The sequence below is a fragment of the Telmatherina bonti genome (genome assembly GCF_933228915.1).
Source record: "Telmatherina bonti genome assembly, chromosome: 5".
Classification (NCBI taxonomy): Eukaryota; Metazoa; Chordata; class Actinopteri; order Atheriniformes; family Telmatherinidae; genus Telmatherina; species Telmatherina bonti.
In genome coordinates, this window is record NC_136623.1 from 17,955,530 (window position 1) to 17,977,660 (window position 22,131).

General features: G+C 38.6%; 2 protein-coding genes across 3 annotated transcripts; one reads left to right on the top strand and one right to left on the bottom strand.

The window, feature by feature from the left end:
* Positions 1-553: 553 nt before the first annotated feature.
* dedd1 (death effector domain-containing 1) lies at positions 554-15,907 on the bottom strand. 2 transcript variants are annotated; one of them, XM_079240834.1, is made up of 5 exons: positions 15,847-15,907; positions 14,414-14,942; positions 14,160-14,279; positions 13,086-13,220; positions 554-2,478 (listed from the first exon to the last, which is right to left on the bottom strand). In XM_079240834.1, exons 2-5 carry the CDS (start codon positions 14,883-14,885, stop codon positions 2,084-2,086), a joined length of 1,122 nt encoding a protein of 373 aa, XP_079096960.1. In that variant the 5' UTR covers positions 14,886-14,942; positions 15,847-15,907; the 3' UTR covers positions 554-2,083. The 2 variants fall into 2 exon arrangements, with proteins under 2 accessions (XP_079096960.1, XP_079096961.1); XM_079240835.1 differs by lacking the exon at positions 15,847-15,907 and adding an exon at positions 15,699-15,834.
* A 277-nt stretch (positions 15,908-16,184) lies between these two features.
* rabac1 (Rab acceptor 1 (prenylated)) lies at positions 16,185-19,657 on the top strand. Its single transcript, XM_079240896.1, has 6 exons — positions 16,185-16,364; positions 17,213-17,345; positions 17,527-17,739; positions 18,017-18,114; positions 18,363-18,464; positions 18,739-19,657. The coding sequence occupies exons 2-6, from the start codon at positions 17,224-17,226 to the stop codon at positions 18,825-18,827; spliced, it is 624 nt and encodes a 207-aa protein (XP_079097022.1). The 5' UTR covers positions 16,185-16,364; positions 17,213-17,223; the 3' UTR covers positions 18,828-19,657.
* Positions 19,658-22,131: the final 2,474 nt, after the last annotated feature.

Consider the following 22,131-nt stretch of genomic DNA (forward strand, 5'->3'; position numbering starts at 1 on the left):
AGTCACAAATACTTCGAGAAAATAAACACTTCAAAAGTCAATTTGACCTGAACGTTAATTTAACGGTAGTAACATTTCAATCCTTTTGACACCTGCAGGCCAGATAGTTACTATAGAAACTATCTGGCCTGCATATATCCCATAGTATATAGTACCCTATATCCTATGGGATAGTATAGTATCCCAAAGGATATAGTAACTATCTCTTATAGGAGAAAGTTGATAGAAATAATCTATAATAATGTATAATAATCTGAACGGAAAAATGTTATACTATAAATCTACGTATCGGGACAGGCAGGTGAACTTTTTGTAAGACTTATGATCCCCAGTGTTGATGCCAGAAGTTTAGTCCAATTTAGATTTGAATAAGACCCCCCCTCCCCCTCCTTTCCAACAGCCTGAAATTTGCTACCTGGTTATTGTCGTGAATTGTTGTAAATTAAATCAATTGATTTAATGATACAGAGCTTCATCTGCACAAATGTACCCCTAAGAAATACTGTACAACATTAAATGTGTCAATAATGTGAAAATGCAGGTTGAAGCCATCAAAACCTTTATTATTCACCAGAAATAAATTTCAATATATAAAGATTTCCACAAAAAAGGAAAACAAAAATTACCCTTGCAAAATCAAAGATTTTTTTTCTTAAAGAAAAATTTTCCTTTGAATCAGTAAACAATACAAACATACATTAATTATACTACCAAAAACACACAAACGTAAACATGGAAATCTGTCCATGGTCTGTCTCTACACTGTCCTGCAGAGACCTGTACTTCATACAGTGTCTGCCTGCTTAAGTCATGCCAGTATGAAGGGACTTAAGAGTGAGGCGCCTTATTGATCGTCTTCTATGAGTGAAGTCCAGGCATTAGTTCCAGCAGGGCGAGTAGACAGCTGTCCGTGAGCCACTCTACTGTGCCTACATAGCAGGGCTGAGTGGAGTTGGGATGTGCACTTTTGATTTTGATCTCCCCAACATCACTTCTATTGACCGACGCACTGTCCTGTGCTTTACTTGCTAAGAGAAGCACTTGCTGAGGCCTAGTTGGAAGCCTGGACACAAGCCACCACTGCATTATCAGGGCAGCTCTTGACAAGCTTGTGATGATGAATCTTCCATGGTCTGTTGAGACCTATCCCTAATCACTGCTGTCATCTACTGGAAACCGCTGTATCCACTGACCACAGCAATCATAAGTTGGGTTATCGTGGTACACAGGGCCAAGAATTCCAGTGTTAAGTTATCTAGGTGCATTTGTGTGAACAAGGCTCTCCAAAGTTGCACAGAAAAAGTCAAACTGTGGTGAAAGCAGCCACTTTTCCTTAATTATTGATTTTTTTCTTTTCAAAAATAGCAAAACTGTAACTTCTTAGTTTTAATAATAAAATTTTCCAAAATAATTATTCTAATATTCAATCAAAACAAAAAGTGGACCCAATAGTGGCATCTTCTCTTTTTTTTTTGGTTCACTTGCATTTGAAACTATAAAGTTGTCTCTTTACATCTTATTATCCACCATCCATACATAAATGTAGGAGTTTGGCTTGTCTGTGGTCCATTAATAACTTCTGACTGCTGCTGGGACAACACTCCACATAACATTTCTATATTTTGTGGCAGTCCGTGATTGCCTTCAATTCATCTACGAAATAACAGATCATATCACGAGGGGCTTACCATTTGAAAAGGTGATATTGGCTTGCTTGTTCCTGTTTTCACTCAAAGTGACATCTTGATCTATCCTGTTTCATCCTGCTGTCTTACAAAGTAGCACCTGTGCTTGAAACTGAATTTAGAGCACCGATCCACAATTATAAATCATTTACCCACAAACAATAGTTATATTCCAACTTAAGACTATTTTTTTAAAATGAAAGGCGCTTTTTCCATACAAACAGCCAATGGTAAGTTCTGCCATCTAGTGGTGGTTACTTGGATTACAACTACAATGGGAGACCATTGAAAGTGCTTCTCAATTCTGCCTAAAGCCAAAACCTTAACTTACTGTCCATACTATACATTTCTTAAAGGTAATATAATACATCAGAAAGTGTCTTATGACAGCATAAAGTTTAACATGTCTCCATGTGCCCACCATTATTTAATGACATTTTCCTGGCTCTTAGCAACCTTCGGCCTTCTTCATAGTCATCTTGGTCCACACTGATCAGAAGTCTGACACCCTCGGAGCCCGCTGCCATCCTCAGAGAGTCAGTGATAAAGACTCCCTTTAGGGCCTCTAACAGGGCTCCGCTCAGGTAGTCCCCCCAGAAAGCATCAAGGTTGTCCAGCTCTGTGAACTTAATGTCGCAGACGATGGAACCCAGGTCTCTGGCACGAAGCAGCGTGTTGGCTCGACTAAACAACTCAAACTGCCGCTCCAGCGGCTGACGCTTGTCTGAGGAGACACCGTCACGAAGAGCCGACTCATGCTCCAGGTACTCTGCACGGACACGGAGGCGAATATCTGATAATGGCAGAAGATGGGAGGAAACAGTGGTAGACAGAAGTGAAGTTGTGGGAGAAAGAAGTGGTGAAAGGGACCAAGAGCAGAAAAAGTGAATTTAGAGGGTACAAGGGAAAGGAAAGAGAGTTGAAAAGGAGGAAAAGATGAAAGTTGAGGAGGAATCATAAGGGGTCAAAACAAAGGGAAGAGAAAAAATAAGACAACCAGTTAAAACATGGCTTAACTGAACCAAATAAGTGCATTTATAAGGAGGGGATTTTTAACAACAACAACAACAACAAAAAACAAGGGAGAGGGGGCACAGTTCCCAATAGCAATTTGTGACCCAGGCTGTCTTTTCCTTTTGAAGGGAATTGAAATTATACTTCAGGATGTTTCTTTAGATTAGAACCCCCTCCCACCCCTCCAAAAAAAAGTCAACAGGGCAGAGCAAACTGAATACTGCACCACACTGAAACTAGACCAACTCGTCTGTATGCATGTTCGAACTAAGGAGTCCTGTAGCTTGTTTGGGAGAAAATGACTTTGACAGGTCGGAACAATGAAAGAAATACTCATCTGATCCAGTAGTGTAGTTCCATTTCTTGGTTGGGCAATTCTATCATTTTGAGCATCATTGCCCGCTGTTAACAAAATGACTGAGTCAAAAGAAACTGGTGCATGAGAAGTTTCAGTAAGACAGCTTTCAAGGTCCACTTAAATCACGGTTGTTGCATTCATGTAGCTAACACGTTCAAATGAACTTGAGACTGTGAACAGATAGAGAGCAACATGGCTGTGCCAAGACCTGGTGAGGTCTTTTGTCTCAACCTGGAGTTTTAAACATCCATCAAGACTCATTCTGATCAAAATCTTTAGTGCTGAATATAAATAGCTTCTTGAGTCCTGTTGTTAACACGACTGGTGGTCATGCAACAGCACAGCGAGAAAGATTAGAGGATACATACTGTGCTGAGCAAGAGCAACGCTGAGATCATCCCTCATGTCATTATTCCAGAGCTCCAAGTGGAAAGCAGCTGCTGACGACTTTTGCTGTAACAAAAATCCATTTCTCCCAATGAAATCCTTTCAGGAAATGTATACAGCATTTGCCACCAATGACATCAGTTTTTCTTGGCAACATTCTGAATGTCTAGTTGCAAATCGATGCAAATATTTCTCCAATAAATTTTATAGCTAAAAGTAAATCTCAGCCCTCCCTTCTTATGAGAAACATAAGTAAAAAAATCAAATTTACTATTGGAGTGCTGAGACTGCAAAATACTGAATGTCATAAAATGTGGAATCAGTTTTAATTGTTACAATCAGTTAAAACGCACACACACTAAAGTGTGTTGTCATCATGTGAAATACAGTTGTGTGTGCAGCTCACATTTGTGTCTTATAGGAAGATAGTACCTGAAGTGACAAATGATCAAGACCCATGTCTCCACTCTTTGCAGCCATATTTTGTTTGAGGCTATAGGGAATGGAACAAGACTCGAGAGATAAAGTTTGGAAAATGCCAACATTAGAAATGCAAATGTTGAATTAAGACATCGATTTCGCATCTCTTAACATTTGCAGAGGAGGGGTAACCAAACATTAGCTTTATGTGCTTGCAAGCTTCACAAGTCTGTAATTAGATTAATATAAAAACAGACAGTGGATCCAAGGGACATACTTAATCGATAAGGCTCAACAAATGTTTAAATATGCAGGTTTTATAAGATCAAGCTGAAAACCCACTTGCAGAACATCATTAATTTGCCATTAAGTATAATGAAAAAATAAGGGGAAAAAGGTTTTTTTTTCTTTTCTTTTTTTCTCCCTTTAGGAAAGTTTTATAATACAATCATATGAAACATAACATTTTACAAAAGGACATTTGGTTTTGAGTAAAAAAATGAATTAATTGTGTCTCTATTACAATGTTTAAATTCCAGTCTTCATTTCAATCAATTTACAGTATAAAAAAAAGATACAAGTGTGATACATTAGGTTTCATGTTATGTTCTTAACTGTCTTGTTAACAGTGGACTAACAGATGGTTAAGACTGTGTCCAAGGGACCAGCATTGATAATAGTATAACTATTACATTGATTTTTCAAGTATCAGTCAGGGAAAATGATACAAAAAAGATTCAAAAGCAACAAAGCTTTCAGTCTAATACAACTGTGCATAAAACCTGCTGCAGTCTGATTCATTTCTCCAACAAAATAACTACCAATCTTTTTTACAGAATTGTTAGCAGTGCAGTGCTTTTTTTTTTTTTATTATTATTATTATTAAGCTGTATTAATTAATAAATTCACCTTAATTTAACTTAAAAATTATTCATGCCAGTGAAGGTGAAACAGTTCCAGTAATTGCACGCATCTGGTTCTTGCAAGGAAGCTTTAAACAGCAGTGACAGGATGCGTTTCAGTTTTGTGGTGACACTGCCAGGGAGGAATATAAATCTTAGCCTCGTTAATTGACTGTTTTGGTCATTACACCATGTGAGGGCTGAGGCTGCGATAAACACCTGCCCTTCACACAATTACTACATTTATGGACGGCCTCCATTTCACTTTCCCATTTTATACTGAGCAGGATGGGGGTAGAGATAGTTACACTGAGAAGGCGGCCATTCGGAATCATGGGAACACAGTGATAGTCATTTTGTTAGGGTTACAGAGCACTTCATGCTTCATCAGACAGAGAGACATCCACTTAGACAGGACATTGGGAGGCACAGCTTTCATTTTCTCACTTTAAACACCAAGCTCGTTTGGCTTCCTCAACTCATCCCACCACCCCGCACATAAAAAGAAAAAAAAAAAAAAAAAGTCTTCAAAAAAAGTTAAAGTACCCATTTATGAGGAGTCGCTTGGCATGGAGAGCTTCAACTCTTTATCGATCCATTTTTCAGCTGAACAACTGACCGTGAGAGTGAAAAGCTACAAGAGTATTGAGAGACAGGTAGACAAAAATCTCTCTTAACCCCATAGACAAATCACTCTTTATCATTTTGTGCAGTTTGAACTTTTAGTGTTCGTTCTCTCGCTCATTGTGTGTGAGGATATCGTTTTCCTGACACACAGGTTGGTCTGTTTAGAACTGTGAATACAGAGAAAGGAGAGAAAGAGAAAAAGAGACAAGCACAAATGGGTTGGATATCCGTTGATTGAGGTTTTTTTTTTTTTTTTTTAATATGTGTATATGTATGTATGTATATATATATATTATTTATATATATATATAAATAAAGATCAAGCAGGCATTTCTCAGTTGTAAAAAGGTTTGAGTTGGACTATTGGCTGGCAGTGGCAACTGAATCAGGCCAGAAATGATTTAGCTGTATCTCTATAAAATGAAGGGATGCTTGGGATACCTCTTACCTCGGCCAATCCCGTCATCTGCACCAACAAATTAAGCCCATAACTGTAACATTAATAGGTAGTCTCCATCAAACAAAGGGGGGACTTTTGCAAGCATCCCATTTATGAAGCATGAAAATGCTACTGAGCTGATGGATGTTTATCAGAACAGCTGTCATTTTCAGAATTTCAGTCAAACACTTTAAAATAATTCAGAGATAAAATATGACCAAAAAAAACAAAAGGCTATTTGATGTCTGCTGAAATGTTAGTGGCCAGCATTGGGCTAAACCGCCCCATTTACCTCTGCTATATCTTAAATACACACGGCCCGACACGGGATACAGAGATAAGATACACCATGAGCTTTGCCCAGCAGAGCACTGTTTAGTCAGTCCTCAGAATTGGAAAAATCTCATTTTTAAGGCATTTCCTTAAAGCTGTGGCAGCCATTTTAGATAGCCTGAAATACAATACAAAACCTGTCCAAACAGACGGTAAACAAGCCCAATTAGCACTTTGCTTCCTTATTCAGTTTCATTTGCAGTATCAGAATTTCAAGGCAGGTACATAGTTAGCACAAAAAGTAAGGAAATTTGAGTTTGGTAGATTATTTCTCCAATTTAATAGTACTAATTGGTGTTGTAAGCCACATTATAGGAAAACCATATTTGTCACCTTTACAGTGGGGAATATTACGTGTAAAAATGAGCAACAAAGCTAAGTGTGTGGGTAGTAAATTGGACAAACTTCCCAGGAACATTTTCCTGTTCCTGGGAATTCACTCTTGTTTTGGGATTTAAGCACTGCCTGATGTATACCAGTCGCAGATGTATTACTGTGACTTGGCGCTACCCAATTTATAGACATTAAACCTTGTTTTGTCCAGCACTGAAACAAGTAGAATGATGGTCTCTGAGCAGAATGAGGGTCTCATTATTATCTTCAACTCTTTTGAACACTTGGAAAGAGCTTGTGCAAGAGTGACCAACACAACCACACTGTTTGACCTTCAACAACTCCTGTTTGAGGAATGGGATGGCATCAGAAGGCAAAATGTCACCAGGTTACCAGGATGAGGAGGTGACAAGCTGTTGTGGCTTATATGGATCTTCCACAGTCTACTGGGGAAGATCCTTTCCATCAAGGAGGAGAAACAATCAGCTTCACACATATTTCCTTAATTTCGTGACTACGTTTATAAAAGCCATCCATTGTGAGGATGATGGCAAAGGATGGGTCCAAACGATTCCCCAAATTCAACGCTAAAAAGGTTCATTCACAAATATGTCCAACATACTTCTATGGTCTTTGCAATCACCAACTGGACTTTTTTGGCCCAAATTTATCTACTGCCTGTATTATTCAGGTCTTTAACAAACTTTCAGTCTAAGGGTGCATTCACATCAGGACTAGACTACCTCTGATTGGTAACTTGGGGGGTGTGCAACATTATTCTAAACAAAGATTATGCTTATACAAAGTTGTTTAACACCCCACACGTGTGTTGTATTTACATGATGTTTTTTAATTCAAAATTAATTATTCGGAATTAACGTATTCTCCTATGAGTTTACATGAAAATAATAATTCTGAATAGAAGTTTACATGAAGCCCCTCCTCATTTCATTCCTCTTGAGAGCGGCAGGTTGAGAAGGGTTCTGTTTGGACAGGTAGTGCATGTGACGTATAACCGAAATAAAGTTTGCTCCCTGCTTTTGTAACTTGTAAAAACTACAAAATAAGTACCAGTTTCACCGCTATTTTTATCATAATTTTGAAGTACCAGCTCAACATGAGCACACTACTTCACTTTTTGTACCACCTGAGAAGGAGAAGAAAGATATACCAACACGCGTCATCGGGACAGGACAAAGTAACGAGCATGCATGGAAGTGGAATTAAAGTTTACATGACAGAGGAATTAAATAGTTTGGAATTAAAATGCGAATAAACCAGCCACTTACATCGCAATTAAGTTTAATTCCAAATAGAAATTTGCATTAAGAATTAAGTGTTTACATGGTCAGTTTTCATCAGTTTCAGGCAGAATTAACTTTTATTAGGAATTAAACAGGAATTAAAATTCCCATGTAAACGTAGCAAGTAAGTCTCTTTGGATAAAGGATTGTGCTAAATTTTAAAAATGTACATTTAAATTCAAGAGATTAACATTTTGTTGCATTAAGCTTTGTGTAGATCTGAGCAGTGAAGAGTTTCTTCACCTGGATGACAGATCTGAGTCACTATTGTCATCAGAATTCTAAAGCAGACATACGTCTGTCATCTCTGGTCCTTCTTGTCATCTTTTCTAAAAATACACCTCTACATTATAATGAATGATAAATTTAAATTAGTTGAGTTAAAGTAATGACCAAATAACAGTCTTAATGAAAACTTGGTACAATGTAAAAAAGGTATTTTTGTAGCTTTATCAGGAATTGTGATAACTTTTTTGAGGATGGAGTTCTTTTTCCCTTTTTTAATAAACTCACTTCTATACTATTCTCCATGTGGAAATCTTTCACCTTTAGGACCAGCTTTCCTACACACTGATGGCAATTACACCCTGCAATTATAATTATTTCACACAACTCTATTTAAAAAGATTTAAAAAAATATTTTTTGCTGGGCAGTAAATGGTGACAATTGCCTTTTCTTTCATCAGTATTAGAGCAACAATTAAAAAGAACAGATACGATGATACATTTAAACTGCAACCACTGAAAGTTATGTTGGCCATATTTGTGAAAATCTTTTGAACTCATGTTATCCCAATGCAGTTTTGTTTCATAAACAGTTTTCACTACAAATTTGAAAATCGGTATAATTTTAGAGATATCAAATCTTTTCACATTCTTGCTTGGCATATGTGTATTTATTATCAGCTTTTGGTTTCTTATGGCTTACTGCTGAGGACTCTGGCAGTTCTCTGAAACACTGACATGAACAACTCTTATCAGAACAAGCAGGAATCCACAATCTCAGACAGATTGTTTTCTTTTCCACAGTGCACAACATTAAAGAACATCACAGGATGATTTTTTTTTTCTTTTTAAAGAGCAAAGTAGGCTTGATGAGGGGGACCAGGTAAGGAGCAGCTACATTATGAAACACAAGCATCGTATACAGTACAAAGCAGCAGCACCAACCCCCATTGTAACAAGGGGGAGAGCCTTTTTTTTTTACCTTAGGCATCGGCCCAGACTTGTGAGAGCACATGACTGAGTTGATCACGCACACTGCAGTATGTATGGACAGAGTGGAGTGACAGACTTTTTTGTTTTGTTCCTCAGTCTCCAGCTCTGTCTTCATGATCCATTGTGTCTTAGGTTACTCGATCAGTGTCACAATCGGAGTCAACCTGGTGGAATCAAATGTGGAGTCAAGACAGCAACATGTTTATGGTCAGGTCACAGGCACATCACTCAACCTGAATAGCTTGAAAAAGCTGTCTTCATTATTAAATTGTCTTTTTAAATTTAGTCAGAATCATCAGGTTTTTGGTGAAGTAAGTATATCTGACTTACAGTTGCAAGACATTTGAGCTTGCATGACTGACTAAGCACTGAATGGTTGAAAGCAGGGATGGGTATCGTTCAAATATTGTTAGTATTAATATTAATGCTACTTAATGGAGTACTCAATTTTGAACAAAAATAAAAATGAGAAGATATGCAATGAATTACAGTTGTATTATGAATTATGATTCATATTTAAGCTATTTTGAATAGCAAATCCAGATACACAATACCTTAACTGACTTGCTCTGTCTCTGGGATTGTTTAACATGAATGAAAGGCTACTGAAATTGGTCAAAATTATTTCACAAAGTACTAATTTTAGATTAATTTTCATTATAATGATTGATACCACCACAATGAGTGTTATCTTAACGCCATGATACAAAGTCATACATTTAAAAATGAGCTAGTTTTACTTTTTTAAGGCCATGGGATTGTGCTGTAGTATGCAAGAGTCACCTTCCCATAAAGAGCTAAAATATACTGCTTTCCATTCTTTTTAGCTTGAGTTACACACACTGCTCAAAAAATTAAGGGAACACTAAAGTAACACATTGCAGATCGAAATAAATTAAATATTTTTATTAAATACTTTGTTCTTTCCATAGTTGAATGTGCTGACAACAAAAATTGCACAAAAAATATCAATGAAAATCAAATCTATCAACCCATGGAGGTCTGGATTTGGAGTTATACTCAAATATAAAGAGGAAAAACACACTACAGGCTGATCCAACTTTGATGTAATGTCCTTTAAACAAGTCAAAATGAGACTCACTAGTGTGTGTGGCCTCTGCGTGCCTGTATGAACTCCCTACAACATCTGGGCATGCTCCTGATGAGGCGGCGGATGTTCTCCTGAGGGATCTCCTCCCAGACCTGAACTAAAGCATCCACCAACTCCTGGACAGTCTGTGGTGCAACTTGGCGTTGGTGGATGGAGCGAGACATGATGTCCTAGATGTGCTCAATTGGATTCAGGTCTGGGGAACAGGCGGGCCAGTCCATAGCATAAATGCCTTTGTGTTTCAGGAACTGCTGACACACTCCAGCCACATGAGGTCTAGCATTGTCTTGCATTAGGATGAAACCCAGGGCCAACCGCACCAGCATATGGTCCCACAAGGGGTCTGAGGATCTCATCTTGGTACCTAATGGCAGTCAGGCTACCTCTGGCAAGCACATGGAGGGCTGTGCGGCCCTCCAAAGAAATGTCACCCCACACCATTACTGATCCACTGCCAAACCAGTCATGCTGGAGGATGTTGCAGGCAGCAGAGTGTTCTCCACGGCGTCTCCAGACTCTGTCACGTCTGTCACATGTGCTCAGTGTGAACCTGCTTTCATCTGTGAAGAGCACAGGGCACCAGTGGCGAATTTGCCAATCTTGGTGTTCTCTGGCAAATGCCAAACGTCCTGCATGGTGTTGGGCTGTAAACACAACCCCCACCCGTGGACGTCGGGCCCTCATACCACCTTCATGGAGTCCGTTTGTGACTGTTTGAGCAGACACATTTGTGTCCTGCTGGAGCTCATTTTGCAGGGTTCTGGCAGTGCTCCTCTTGTTCCTCCTTGCACAAAGAAGGAGGTAGCAGTCCTGCTGCTGGGTTGTTGCCCTCCCACGGCCTTCTCCACGTCTCCTGATGATCTGGCCTGTCTCCTGGTAGCGCCTCCATGCTCTGGACACTACGCTGATAGATATAGTAAACCTTCGTGCCACAGCTGGCATTGATGTGCCATCCTGGATGAGCTTCACTACCTGAGCCAACTGTGTGGGTTGTAGACTCCGTCTCATGCTACCACTAGAGTGAAAGCACCGCCAGCATTCAAAAGTGACCAAAACATCAGCCAGAAAGCATCGGAACTGAGAAGTGGTCTGTGGTCACCACCTGCAGAACCACTCCTTTATTGGGTGTGTCTTGCCAATTGCCTATAATTTCCACCTGTTGTCTATTCCATTTGCACAACAGCATGTGAAACTGATTGTCAATCAGTGTTGCTTCCTAAGTGGACAGTTCGATTTTACAGAAGTGCGGTTGACTTGGAGTTACATTGTGTTGTTTAAGTGTTCCCTTTATTTTTTGAGCGGTACATAACATACAACTACTTTTTGCATATTTTGAATTGTGCTGCATTTTAAATGACTTAAATGGAGTCTAATCATTTTACCTTTTTAGTCATGAAAGGAAAGCAGAGGATAAACCCAAATGATGGCATCGGCTTTCGTGCCATTCAGGAATGATTGGCAAATTTATAACATCAGCTACGTAGGGATGGATGGACATTACACACATAAGATTAGCAGCACCATTGAAAACAAAAATAGAGGCATTTAATATTTTTTTTTATAGTTAGTCTAACTCAAGGTTTCTTAAAATGCATCATATCCTAAGAAAAATACAGTAAGAACTACTTGAACTTACATGTGAGCTAAAAATACATAAAATGACAAATCTATGAGAGATTCCTGATAATCAAAATTTTGTTGTATCTGCCAATTGATGTTTACTGTTGGCTGTTGCCCATATGGCACTTTAAAGCCTTTATTGGCTCGAAGTAAAGTCAGTGATGATTGTACATCCGACACGTACCCATTTATTATTGGTTGTTGATACCCATCCCTTGTAAAAGAAAAATTATTGATATGTAACAGGGCATTGACACTAAGTTACTTAGTGAATACTTTCATTTGAACTAATTGAAGAACACATCAAACAACATTTTAGGATGACATAAGGTTTGAAACTTGTCAGAACCAACTTGTGAGACTTTGTGTCAAGGTTGCCAATAAAGCAGAACAAAGGCATTCATTCAGTGGCAGCTTGAGTTAACACTTGTATTATAAGTATAGACAAAAGGACAGGAAACAGCCACTGACCTGAACTCTTAATGTGAGCAACTGAACAAAGTCCAATGAGCTAATAAAAAGGTTAAATGAACGTAAAAGAATTTAAAAAATGGGCAGGTGGAGAAATTGATAAAATGACAATCTCTCATGTTGCATGTTTAATACAGACAGTCAATGAGATATTGCATATCTTCACAATGCTTTAGAGTAGCAATGAAAACATTAGTGAAGCAGAATGAATGAGGATCTTAGTCAACCCAAAGGGGAGTGCAAGAAATTATGATTATTACAGCATTGTGATAATCAACAGCAACAGTTTTTGCTTAAACTGTACGCCTGTAAATGCCTTAAAAGTAAGCTGGCATTCAGGCAAAATTCTTACATCGCATTTTTGACAGGTTTTAACACTGGACACATCACTTTGTATGACTATCTGCTACATTAGAAGCAGATATGTCTCATATATTTGTCCATTGCTTTGTATGAATATTTGCTACGTTAGGAGCTGTTATGTCTCATACACTTGTCCATCGCTTTAAGTGTGTCATCAACTTTTCTTTCTCCACCAAAAGTAAAAACATTTTTCTGTTGCATTGATTTTTTCATAAAGTTGAAAAAGGGACAAGACGATTTTGTGCTTTCTTAAGAATGACTGATAGAAGAGTAATTTCTCAGATTTGGTGTCCAAGCTCAAAGTTTCAATGCAGATGAAAAATCAATATTAAATCGGACAAAACAGGAAATGTGGTGAAGGAGTTAGAAGGCTGACAGATACTTATTTGTATAATTGAATAAAAGAAGGGGAAAAGAAATGGGATAAAGACACTAGTGAAGGTAAGATGTGAAAACCAAAAAGGTTAGATTGAGGTTAGATAAACATGTGCTAAACTTACCACATGACACTTTCTGTGGTGCTGGAGGCAGTGGCTGGACCTTTCTGGCCATTTTCTTGGGCCTACGGCTCCAGCCATTTCCTCTCCTCTTCCTCCGCCTTGTACTAGACAACCCAGCCGCAGGAGGATAAATATCTGAAACATTTCAAATACATTTGTGAATTTAGACCTATAAGATGTAAGAAAATGCCAACTTTTGAAAATATTTGTGCTTTGTGATATCTTTTACCAGTTGCATACATTTTTATTTTTGCAACTGACATCAACAATCCTCTTTTTTTTTTTTATTTATCTACTCAAAGTTTACCACAAGTACAGGGTATTTGAGTGGGAACCAAAACATTATAATAGAATAAGGCAAGGTGCAAACTAGAGGGTGACACAGGAGTAGATTTTTACTCCTGTCCCATCTCACTCCCACAGAAAAAATCTTGTCCCATCCCAATCCAGGGTCAAAGCAAAATAAAAAGACCTGTCCCATCCCAATTCCAATAAAATGACTCTGAATCCCATCCTACTCCCACTCAATGATTACTGCTCGCATTTTTAAAAATGTATTTAATCTTAATGCAGTATGTTAAATTTGATTAAATTCTGATAACCTAATCATTACTTATAACACTGCAATGTAAATCCATTCTGGTTTCTCTGCGGGTTTTTGCCAACTCAATTCCTTTTTTCTTATTTCAATTCCGACGGGGAAGCAGTGGCTCGAAGCAGTGATGACTTCTGGGTATTGTAGTTTTTTTTTTGTTTGTTTTTTTAAACTTGGCTTGCAATGTAGGATTATTGAGTGAAAACTACAAAATGGCAGCACCAGTCTTTTTTCTCTTCATCTTTTGTTGGTTGGTTTCTGCTCCCATTAACTCTTTATCCTGTAGAACCCCAATCCCATGATTAATAGTAAAATTGAGTCCCATCCTGGGGGAATCCCCCTGAAAAAATGTCAGCCTCTAGTGAAAACTTCTAAATATAATTAAAAGAAAGAAACAAAAATAACTCAATGTCACTGTTAAAAATAGTTTATATCAAAACATGGTTTGGGACTTCCCTACCACAACACAATGTACTTACCAGTTCTCAACTGTGTGAAAGATGGAAGTGGCATTTCTGTTTGTCTGCAGGTATGCTCTAAACCATACATAAAGTCTATGCCGTGTATGTCATTCCTCTTTCCAACTCTCTCTGGAGACACTGAAAAAACATACAAAATAATTGATGTTTAGCCAGCAACTTTACGTGAATTATGATTCAGGTAAATGATGTCAGGTCATTCTGACAGGTCAATAATAACAGCTCTATCTGTAACTTAACCTTGAAACCCTCACCTGTCCTTCTTGTCTTGTGAGACACAAAAGGCAGAAGATCATGACGGGTAAGAACTCTTAGTAACTGCAGCAGAGGTTCAAGGTTTCCATCACTAAGGTATCCTCTCCTCTCAAGCTCTAGTAACAGGTCAAGGCCATTCTTAGGCTTTGAGTCCAGTAAGGGTTGCTGGGATTCTTTAGACTTCAGCTGTCTCCATGCTTTTAACAGCTGCGGACTTGGTGTCACACCCGAGTCCTCTGGGTTGTCCTCAGCAGGGTCAACTGTCCATCCTGATGGGTCAAGAGGGTGTGGTGCAGAATAGGTTTCATTCAAAAGAAAAGACAACACCTCAACATCAGTCTCTGTTAACTGAGATCCAACTACTTCAAAGACCTCATGCAGAGACAACATCCCATAGTAGTTTAGGCACTCTGTTTCATCCCAGTAGAATGAATTCCTGACTTTGTTTCCTGCGTGATGCATGGCAGCCATGATCAGGGTTTGGCTGAAGGCCTCTCACGTTTCCTCCGCTGCTGATCTACTTCAAAACTGAAAAAAAAAAACAAAAAAAAACAAAAACAAAACATGAACACAAACATTACTTTTGGCAATTAATAGTCCAACTCTTCCCCGGAAGAGTATGGTTAAATACCCATAGTTTAGCGTCATGGGAATTCAAATTACTCAAAATGAAATGTAAACAACATGCTGTATGGAAAACACATAAATACACTGTACAGTCTTTATTTTGACCTAGTAGAACGTATATCGTATTAGTTAAACCTCTATTTATCTTATTATCTCCCGAGTTACTTGTTTTATGCAGGAAAACATGTCCAGGTTATAAAATGCATAATGGCTTGACCAAAACTGGCGTAAGAATCAACAATGTTTATTTTACCGTAAGCTAGCATCTACCGTAAATAAACATTAGCCAATTTAGCATTTGCTTGTCCGCCCGACAGACCACAATGTTTCAAGCTCTGTTTTGACAAGCTCAGCAATCCTACCTACTTTGTTTTTCAGCTCGACTGTATCTTATCCGAATAACACCAAGTGTCGCCCATGAATGTGCTTTTTTTTCATCCCCGTGCCAAACATTATGTACTAGACCAGCCGGAAGCCGAAGATAAGTTGTTCTTCCGACGCCCAGCACAGACCTACTGGAGTAAAATTGTATTTTCTGAACTTTACGTAACCAGTCATCTTTCTCTCTAAGATATTAAACAGAAAAAAACACGACAAGACAGGGTTCCAGCCAAATAAATAACCTAGAATTTGCAAGTAGAATCAAATCTGACGTACTGTTGCTTATATAACAGACCCACGGTTCACAATAGCGCAATTTTTCCCGTTTATTTTTGTCAGTATTCACCGTGTCGAAATTGCCATGTGAGGCTTAGGATACATGAAAAATGATACAAGTATTGGTCGAGACCTACAAGCGACTCACCTTACTAAGATTGCCTTTCTTCGCCAGACGATCTAGCAACTTCCACAAAGCCGCGTGCGTTGTGACAGCAGGACGACAACGTTGGGAAACGGACCAACCACAGCTCTCCAATTTGCTAGGTGACGTAACGTCACGTTTTTCTGCCACTGATCTGCAGTCTGTTAACTTTCTTTGTTTTTAAGCTTTCTCCTTTTTAAGTATGCACACCAGAAAATATGAAGCCGATCCCTATTCTTTATTCTGTTTTTTTCATAACCCAAGCCGTAAGTGATATGTGCTTAGAAACAGTTGGATAATATTACAGAATTGATTTGAGCAGGTATGTCTGTCAGGGTAACCCAGGAGTTAGCTTTAGATGCTACAGTTAAGCCATGGATGGGAGGTCCTTAATACCGTCAGTAGGTGGCGATGCTTGGCTGCAACGCAGTAGGAAGTTTTCTTTTTCTTTTACAGCCACATCACATCCGTGAGCCAGAAAAGCACCAAAATATTTCAGATCAATCTATAAAACTACCACCGTAAGTACCCATGTTTTGTTGAACGATTATATTGTACTGTTTTGATTAGTTCGTTGTCATCACTGATTCTTTGAAACGTACAATAATGTAATGCGATCAACCTGGAACAGAGTGAACATAAATGTTAGCATAAGAGCTAACTATAGTGTAAAGTATGTCGTCTATGTCGTATATTTGATTAATAGATTGGTATATATGTGTTGAATATACTCATTGGAACATTTTATCATTAAAGAGGCGCTTGCTGGAAAGAGTTTCTCGCTTAACTTGTTTGTTTAATGATGTGGCTTGTGGCAGTAACCAAGCCCCTTTATGACTGATATTTTCCACTGCTCTGTTGTTGTATTTCGGATGTGTCACACACACCATTTTGGTATAAGGAAAAAAATCATAAGATCCGACTTATATTTAACGAAGTTTTGTTTTGTATTTTTTAAATTGAACATGTTTCCTGATGCCCAGTTGTCTTTCAGTCAGTAATGATTTGAGCTCTTCATGGTAACCAGTTACAAGCCAATACAACCATTTCAGTCAGTCAATCAAAGTTTATTTCTGAAACACCTTATGCCAACACTAAAGCTAAAGCTGAACCAAGTGCTTAACATCATAAAAACGTGTAAATACAAAAACACATACACATAAAATAAAGGAAACTTAATAGAAAGCAGTTAAAGCACAAAACTAATTCAAACTAATAGGTAACACAAAAAATACTAAAAGTATAAAACACATTAAAATGAAATACTGCAAGCAAAAGGCCTCTTTAAATAAATAACCCTCAACTTTGGCCTCGCATAGAGGCAGACAGACTGTAAGAGAGACAGATTTATGTATTTCTCTTTCAATAGAAAGTCTGTAGATGCCATCCGGAGCACCAAAGGGGGAGAACTGTCAAGTGGACATGGACAGCAAGGCTGGAGATCTCTTCAGTGCTGATGATGCTCATCCAACTGGCACTGGAGGAGCAGGAGTGCTTTCAAAGTATGAGCCACTTTGTTTGAACTTTTAGCTCTACAGTTTTATTTATGCTGCCATACATACGGCTGGTTATTGTTTTGCTAAAATATATTTTTTGTCTAAATCCATAGCCACTTATTTTTGTACTATTAATATTTAATTGTTTGTTTTTTTGTCTAATTTTCTCATTGTCTTTATTTAATAGGCTCTGGCTCCCTAAAGGCCTCTCAGCTGGCATGGCTAAAGAATGGATTGACAGGCGCCGACTGTCCATCCGACCGTGGGCCAGCTTTGTAGACCAACGGAAGTTCTCAAAACCTCGCAACTTTGGAGAGTTGTGTCAGAGAGTTGTGAAAAATGTGGAAATTTACAACAGCAACTATACCTTCATCTTTTTGGGTCTCATCCTCTACTGCATGTAAGGCCAATGAGAGACGGGCGTTTTATCATGAAAATGTTTTCACTTTGTGCTGCCAAGCTCCTGCTTATTTAGTCTGTCTTCATATCTATATAGGAATTTTCTGAAGAAAATGTGAATAACTATTAACATATAAAAAGTCACTAGCTTATGTAATTGCAAAATAGGATGAATCTGATTTAAAGGTTCAATAGTGTTTAAGTTTTAAACGAACTTTACAGGTGATGCAGTGAGTAATACTATACTGATTAGACCTTGTGATGTTTCTGCTCTCCAGTATCAGCTCACCCATGCTACTAATTGCCTTGGCTGTGTTTGCTGGTGCCTTTTACATAATCCACCTCAAATCTCTGGAGTCCAAACTGGTTGTTCTTGGTAAGTATAAATGCATGTACATGTCTCCATGTACCTCATTGGGTGCTTAATATTAATCCTTGTAGTAAATGTCTCATAACAGGTTTCTCTGTAAATGTGAATTAAATCCGCTGTTACTTAATCTCATAAAAGGAAATGTAATTTTAAAAAATTGAATGCATTTCAGGATCTAGTGTGAGATATTAAAAGGTTTTTCTATGTGTGACACATCTATTTATTTGTTTATATTTTGCCATTTTCATAACCAGGCAGAGAGCTAACTGTCCCACATCAGATGAGTCTGGCTGGAGCCGTCTCTCTGCCTGTGTTCTGGTTGGCTGGAGCTGGAGCTGCTGTGTTTTGGGTTCTTGGTAAGTTAAAACATATTAGTTGGTCTTACTGCGCATTATTTTACTGGACATACAGAATTTGTTTTTAAATACTTGTCAAAGCTGTGTTATTCTAGCTGTTTGTGTGTTTTTTTTGTTTTGGATATCAATGTAGTTTGAACCTTTTTTTTCTAATTTTTCATCTTTTATAACTGCAAATCTGTCAATTGTATTCTAAATGTTTGTAAAGGTTTTTCTACTTTTATTTTATTTTTTTAACACCCATTCTTCCTCATTCTATGTTGTGTTCTCTCAGGAGCAACGCTGTTTGTGATTGGCTCTCATGCTGCGTTCCGTGAGCTGGAGGGGTCTGATATCGAGGAGCTCCTCATGGAGCCTGTGTAAAGAGCTGGAACTCTTTGCAGGAGGTGGTCAACCATCGGTCAGCCTTTTGACCCTGTAATTGTGTTTGCCCTCTCGGGCTGGGGAAAAACTGGGCTTAGACTCATTCCTTTGCTATGTAAAATATATATCCTGTTTTTCATGTATTTTATATTTTGTTGCGTACAGCTGTTTTGCCTCATAAATGGCTTGTTACAAAAAAAGGCCAAGCACATAAAATGTACACAATAATTACCTTCTTAATCCATTACGAAGCACATTTATCAGATTATATGCCTTTATCATATTCTCAACCTGCAATGCCTCTGGTTTGTGTCATAAAGTCTCCAAGTTACAGCTTGGCCCTTTATATGATGACATTCTCCTTATCATGGTAATCATGCATCTGTGCTGCAATCTGTTCTAGATAGTTTAGGAAAATGAGTCTTTTGTCTGACAGGCATGTAGAATAGGTGTATACATGTAATTTTCACATCTGTAAACTAATTTTATGATGGTGAAGTGCCATTTTAAAGCTTTAAAATTATGCCTGATAATTATGCACAAATAAAAAAAAAAAAAAATTATTAAAGTTAAAGCAGAATTCAATTGACCATTCAGGTAGGTTTTTTGATAAGCTGGGAGGACTACAGGGGAGGTCAGTGCTTATCCGTGGTGTTTTGAATTGGGGGTGGTGCTTTGCTGATCGTGTGTATATGTATTAGTTCGCTCTTGCAACATTAAGGTCATAAAAACATTAAATGTGTTTCTGAAATTGATAATCTGTTTACATTTTGATATAAGTTGTGTGTTTTGTATTTACATTTTTAAAGTGCAATAAACCCACAATGAAAAGCTCATTATCAGTTCATTATTAAAGTTCATTGTTAAATTCTGTTTGGTTGTTCCTGCAGCTGAATTTTGCTTGAATATTGATGGTTGTGGTTGCAATGAACTCAGTGGCTCTCAGCATTTAGTTTGTACATTTTCTTATTATTCTGGTCCCACCTGAATACACAGTGGAGTAAGATGGTTCCAACCTTCCTGGTTCCTTTTCACTATCTCTAATACAGCAATCTGCAGCGCCCACCAACCCCCTTTTGTCCCCCCTGTTGTTCCCTTCTCCATGTGACCCTTGTGACCTGTGCTCTGTGACAGCACAGTGAGAGGACCCCATGCTCAGGTTGCCATGGCAATGACCTTGGAGGCCCCCAGTCAGGCACACACTCGTCCACAGGAGCACTCGCTTACACACTGCGGCAAAGGCAAGCGATCGATATTCTATTATACGTAGGGTGGTGAAGGAGGGGGGGGGGAGTCACACTGCAGTGAGCTCACTGCAGAGACACGGGGGAAATTAGAACAAGGGTGAGAGTGAGAGGGTGTTTGTCAGGGAGAGTGACAGAAAGTGGCTGTGTGTATGTATGAGCTGGAGACAGTGCGTTTGTCATTGGACGGTGGTGGACCAGTCCAAGAAAGTTCTTGTGTTTCTCAAAGGGTCGTGTGCTAAATTCTTACAGAATATGGCAAAGTGACCTCTTATACCACTAAATTTGTATCTCTCACATTGTAGAGAATGACCTTATGTATAATTTATGTTATTCATGTGGTAGGTAAGCAATGAGAAGGTAATTTAAAACAGATGACACCTGAGAGGTGTCATTATTTCACATTGTTTTAAACTTCATAAGTTTTAGGGCAGCAGCATGCAGTCTCTCCAGCTGTCTGCCAGTCTTGCCTTGGAGATCATTTATGTTGGTGTCAGACAAGGCTGACATATACAGCATACAAGCTGGTTTTGGTGCATTACCCTGGGCTGCTGCCAAGTCTATCCCTTATGGTAGATCATGCAGTTTGCAGGCTGAAGTGCAAATATAACACTAGGTGGCATCTCATACAGATTTCTGCTCAGTCCTTTCTCATGTATTTTAAAGTGTGTGTGTGGCCTGTATTTGACTACAGTAAAATCAATAAGGCCAAACACTTCAAATACCAAATATTAGCAATAAATCTCATTAGCAACATGCATTATATTTTGTCAAAGGCCTCCAGAACAGACTGCATTTTGCATTAGGGTTATTTTTAATTTGAACATACAACACTGATGAGTATGTCTTAGATCTATTTAAAACTACACTCATGAAAGGACATGAAAGATAGAAACCAGGGAAAGTGAAGAAGACATCAAACAAGCTAAAGCTAATAGAAAAATACAAAGAGAGACAAAGACACACAGACAGATTTAGGTTGTATTAAATGTTCTAGATGTTTTATTGGTGTTGGTTTCATTTATTTGACACATATGTTTTCTACTAGTTGTGTTTTTTTTTCCACTTCAATCTCAACCCTTTCAGCCATTGGAGATGGATCCAGCTGAGACTGTTGGCCCTTCACTGGTCTCCCAACACATACAAGCACACAGACCTGGGCCAAACTGGTCAACATCAGGAGTGGACCTGGATCCGATCAGGTAATAGACCCCAGGCACACAAACTCATTGTCACCACTCACCACATCACAGCACACTTCACCACATCATACCTGCACACTTGCAGTGACAGGAACCTGAAGCCTTTTGGTATAAACACAACCTGAAACCCTGCTTTGCTGTTATACTTTAGAATAGCCTCCTGAGAAACCAGCAAAAAAAAAAAAAAAAAAACCAGAAATCAAAATAAAATACAAAAAGAGAGACGTATCTTTACTTTTTTTCTATCTCACCAACATTGATGGTCTTCATGAATATCTCTCTTGCATTCTTTTTTCAGCATGGTTTTTATTGTTTCATTTAAATTCAGTATAGAATTATATAGATTTCCTAGAGCACACAGAGAGATTGAGTTGTCTTTACCAACTTGGGGAAGAGGGGATGTACTGTAATAGTTATTAACAAGAACAATGGTTCACACTGTGCACACAAACGGAGACAAATGGGGCAGGAGGGTAAGGGAGAGGAGGGGTGTGAGAGACAGAGGGAGCGAGAGGGAGGACAGGACACCATGAGGTATGCTGTGTTAAGCCTAAATGAGGAAAAGCAGCTCTCACACACCTTCTCTCCCAGATCAGAAAATTAAAAAAACAAAAGGACCAATAAAATCATCAAAATCCCCTCCCCACCCCATATTTTAAAAAAACAACAACACTGTGGCCGTTGAGAACAGAAGAGAAGAAAAACGTTTGGAGTGAGAACATCAGGGAGATGGCCACCCTGCTAGTCCTCCATAAACAGGAGACGGAGGCGAGAGGTGGCAGTCGAAGTGGTGTCGGTGGTGGGATCACACTGCGTGATCTTTACATCTGTGTGTGATTGGAGGACAAGCAAAGGGTT

Coding starts and splice junctions, on each gene's coding strand:
- dedd1 (XM_079240834.1), bottom strand. CDS start 14,885: ATGGCTGCCATGCATCACGCAGGAAACAAAGTCAGGAATTCATTCTAC. Junction 14,280..14,413: donor TCACAAGACAAGAAGGACAG/GTGAGGGTTTCA, acceptor ATGTTTTTTCAG/TGTCTCCAGAGAGAGTTGGA. Junction 13,221..14,159: donor TTTCACACAGTTGAGAACTG/GTAAGTACATTG, acceptor GAAATGTTTCAG/ATATTTATCCTCCTGCGGCT.
- rabac1 (XM_079240896.1), top strand. CDS start 17,224: ATGCCATCCGGAGCACCAAAGGGGGAGAACTGTCAAGTGGACATGGAC. Junction 17,346..17,526: donor GGAGCAGGAGTGCTTTCAAA/GTATGAGCCACT, acceptor TTTATTTAATAG/GCTCTGGCTCCCTAAAGGCC. Junction 17,740..18,016: donor GGTCTCATCCTCTACTGCAT/GTAAGGCCAATG, acceptor TCTGCTCTCCAG/TATCAGCTCACCCATGCTAC.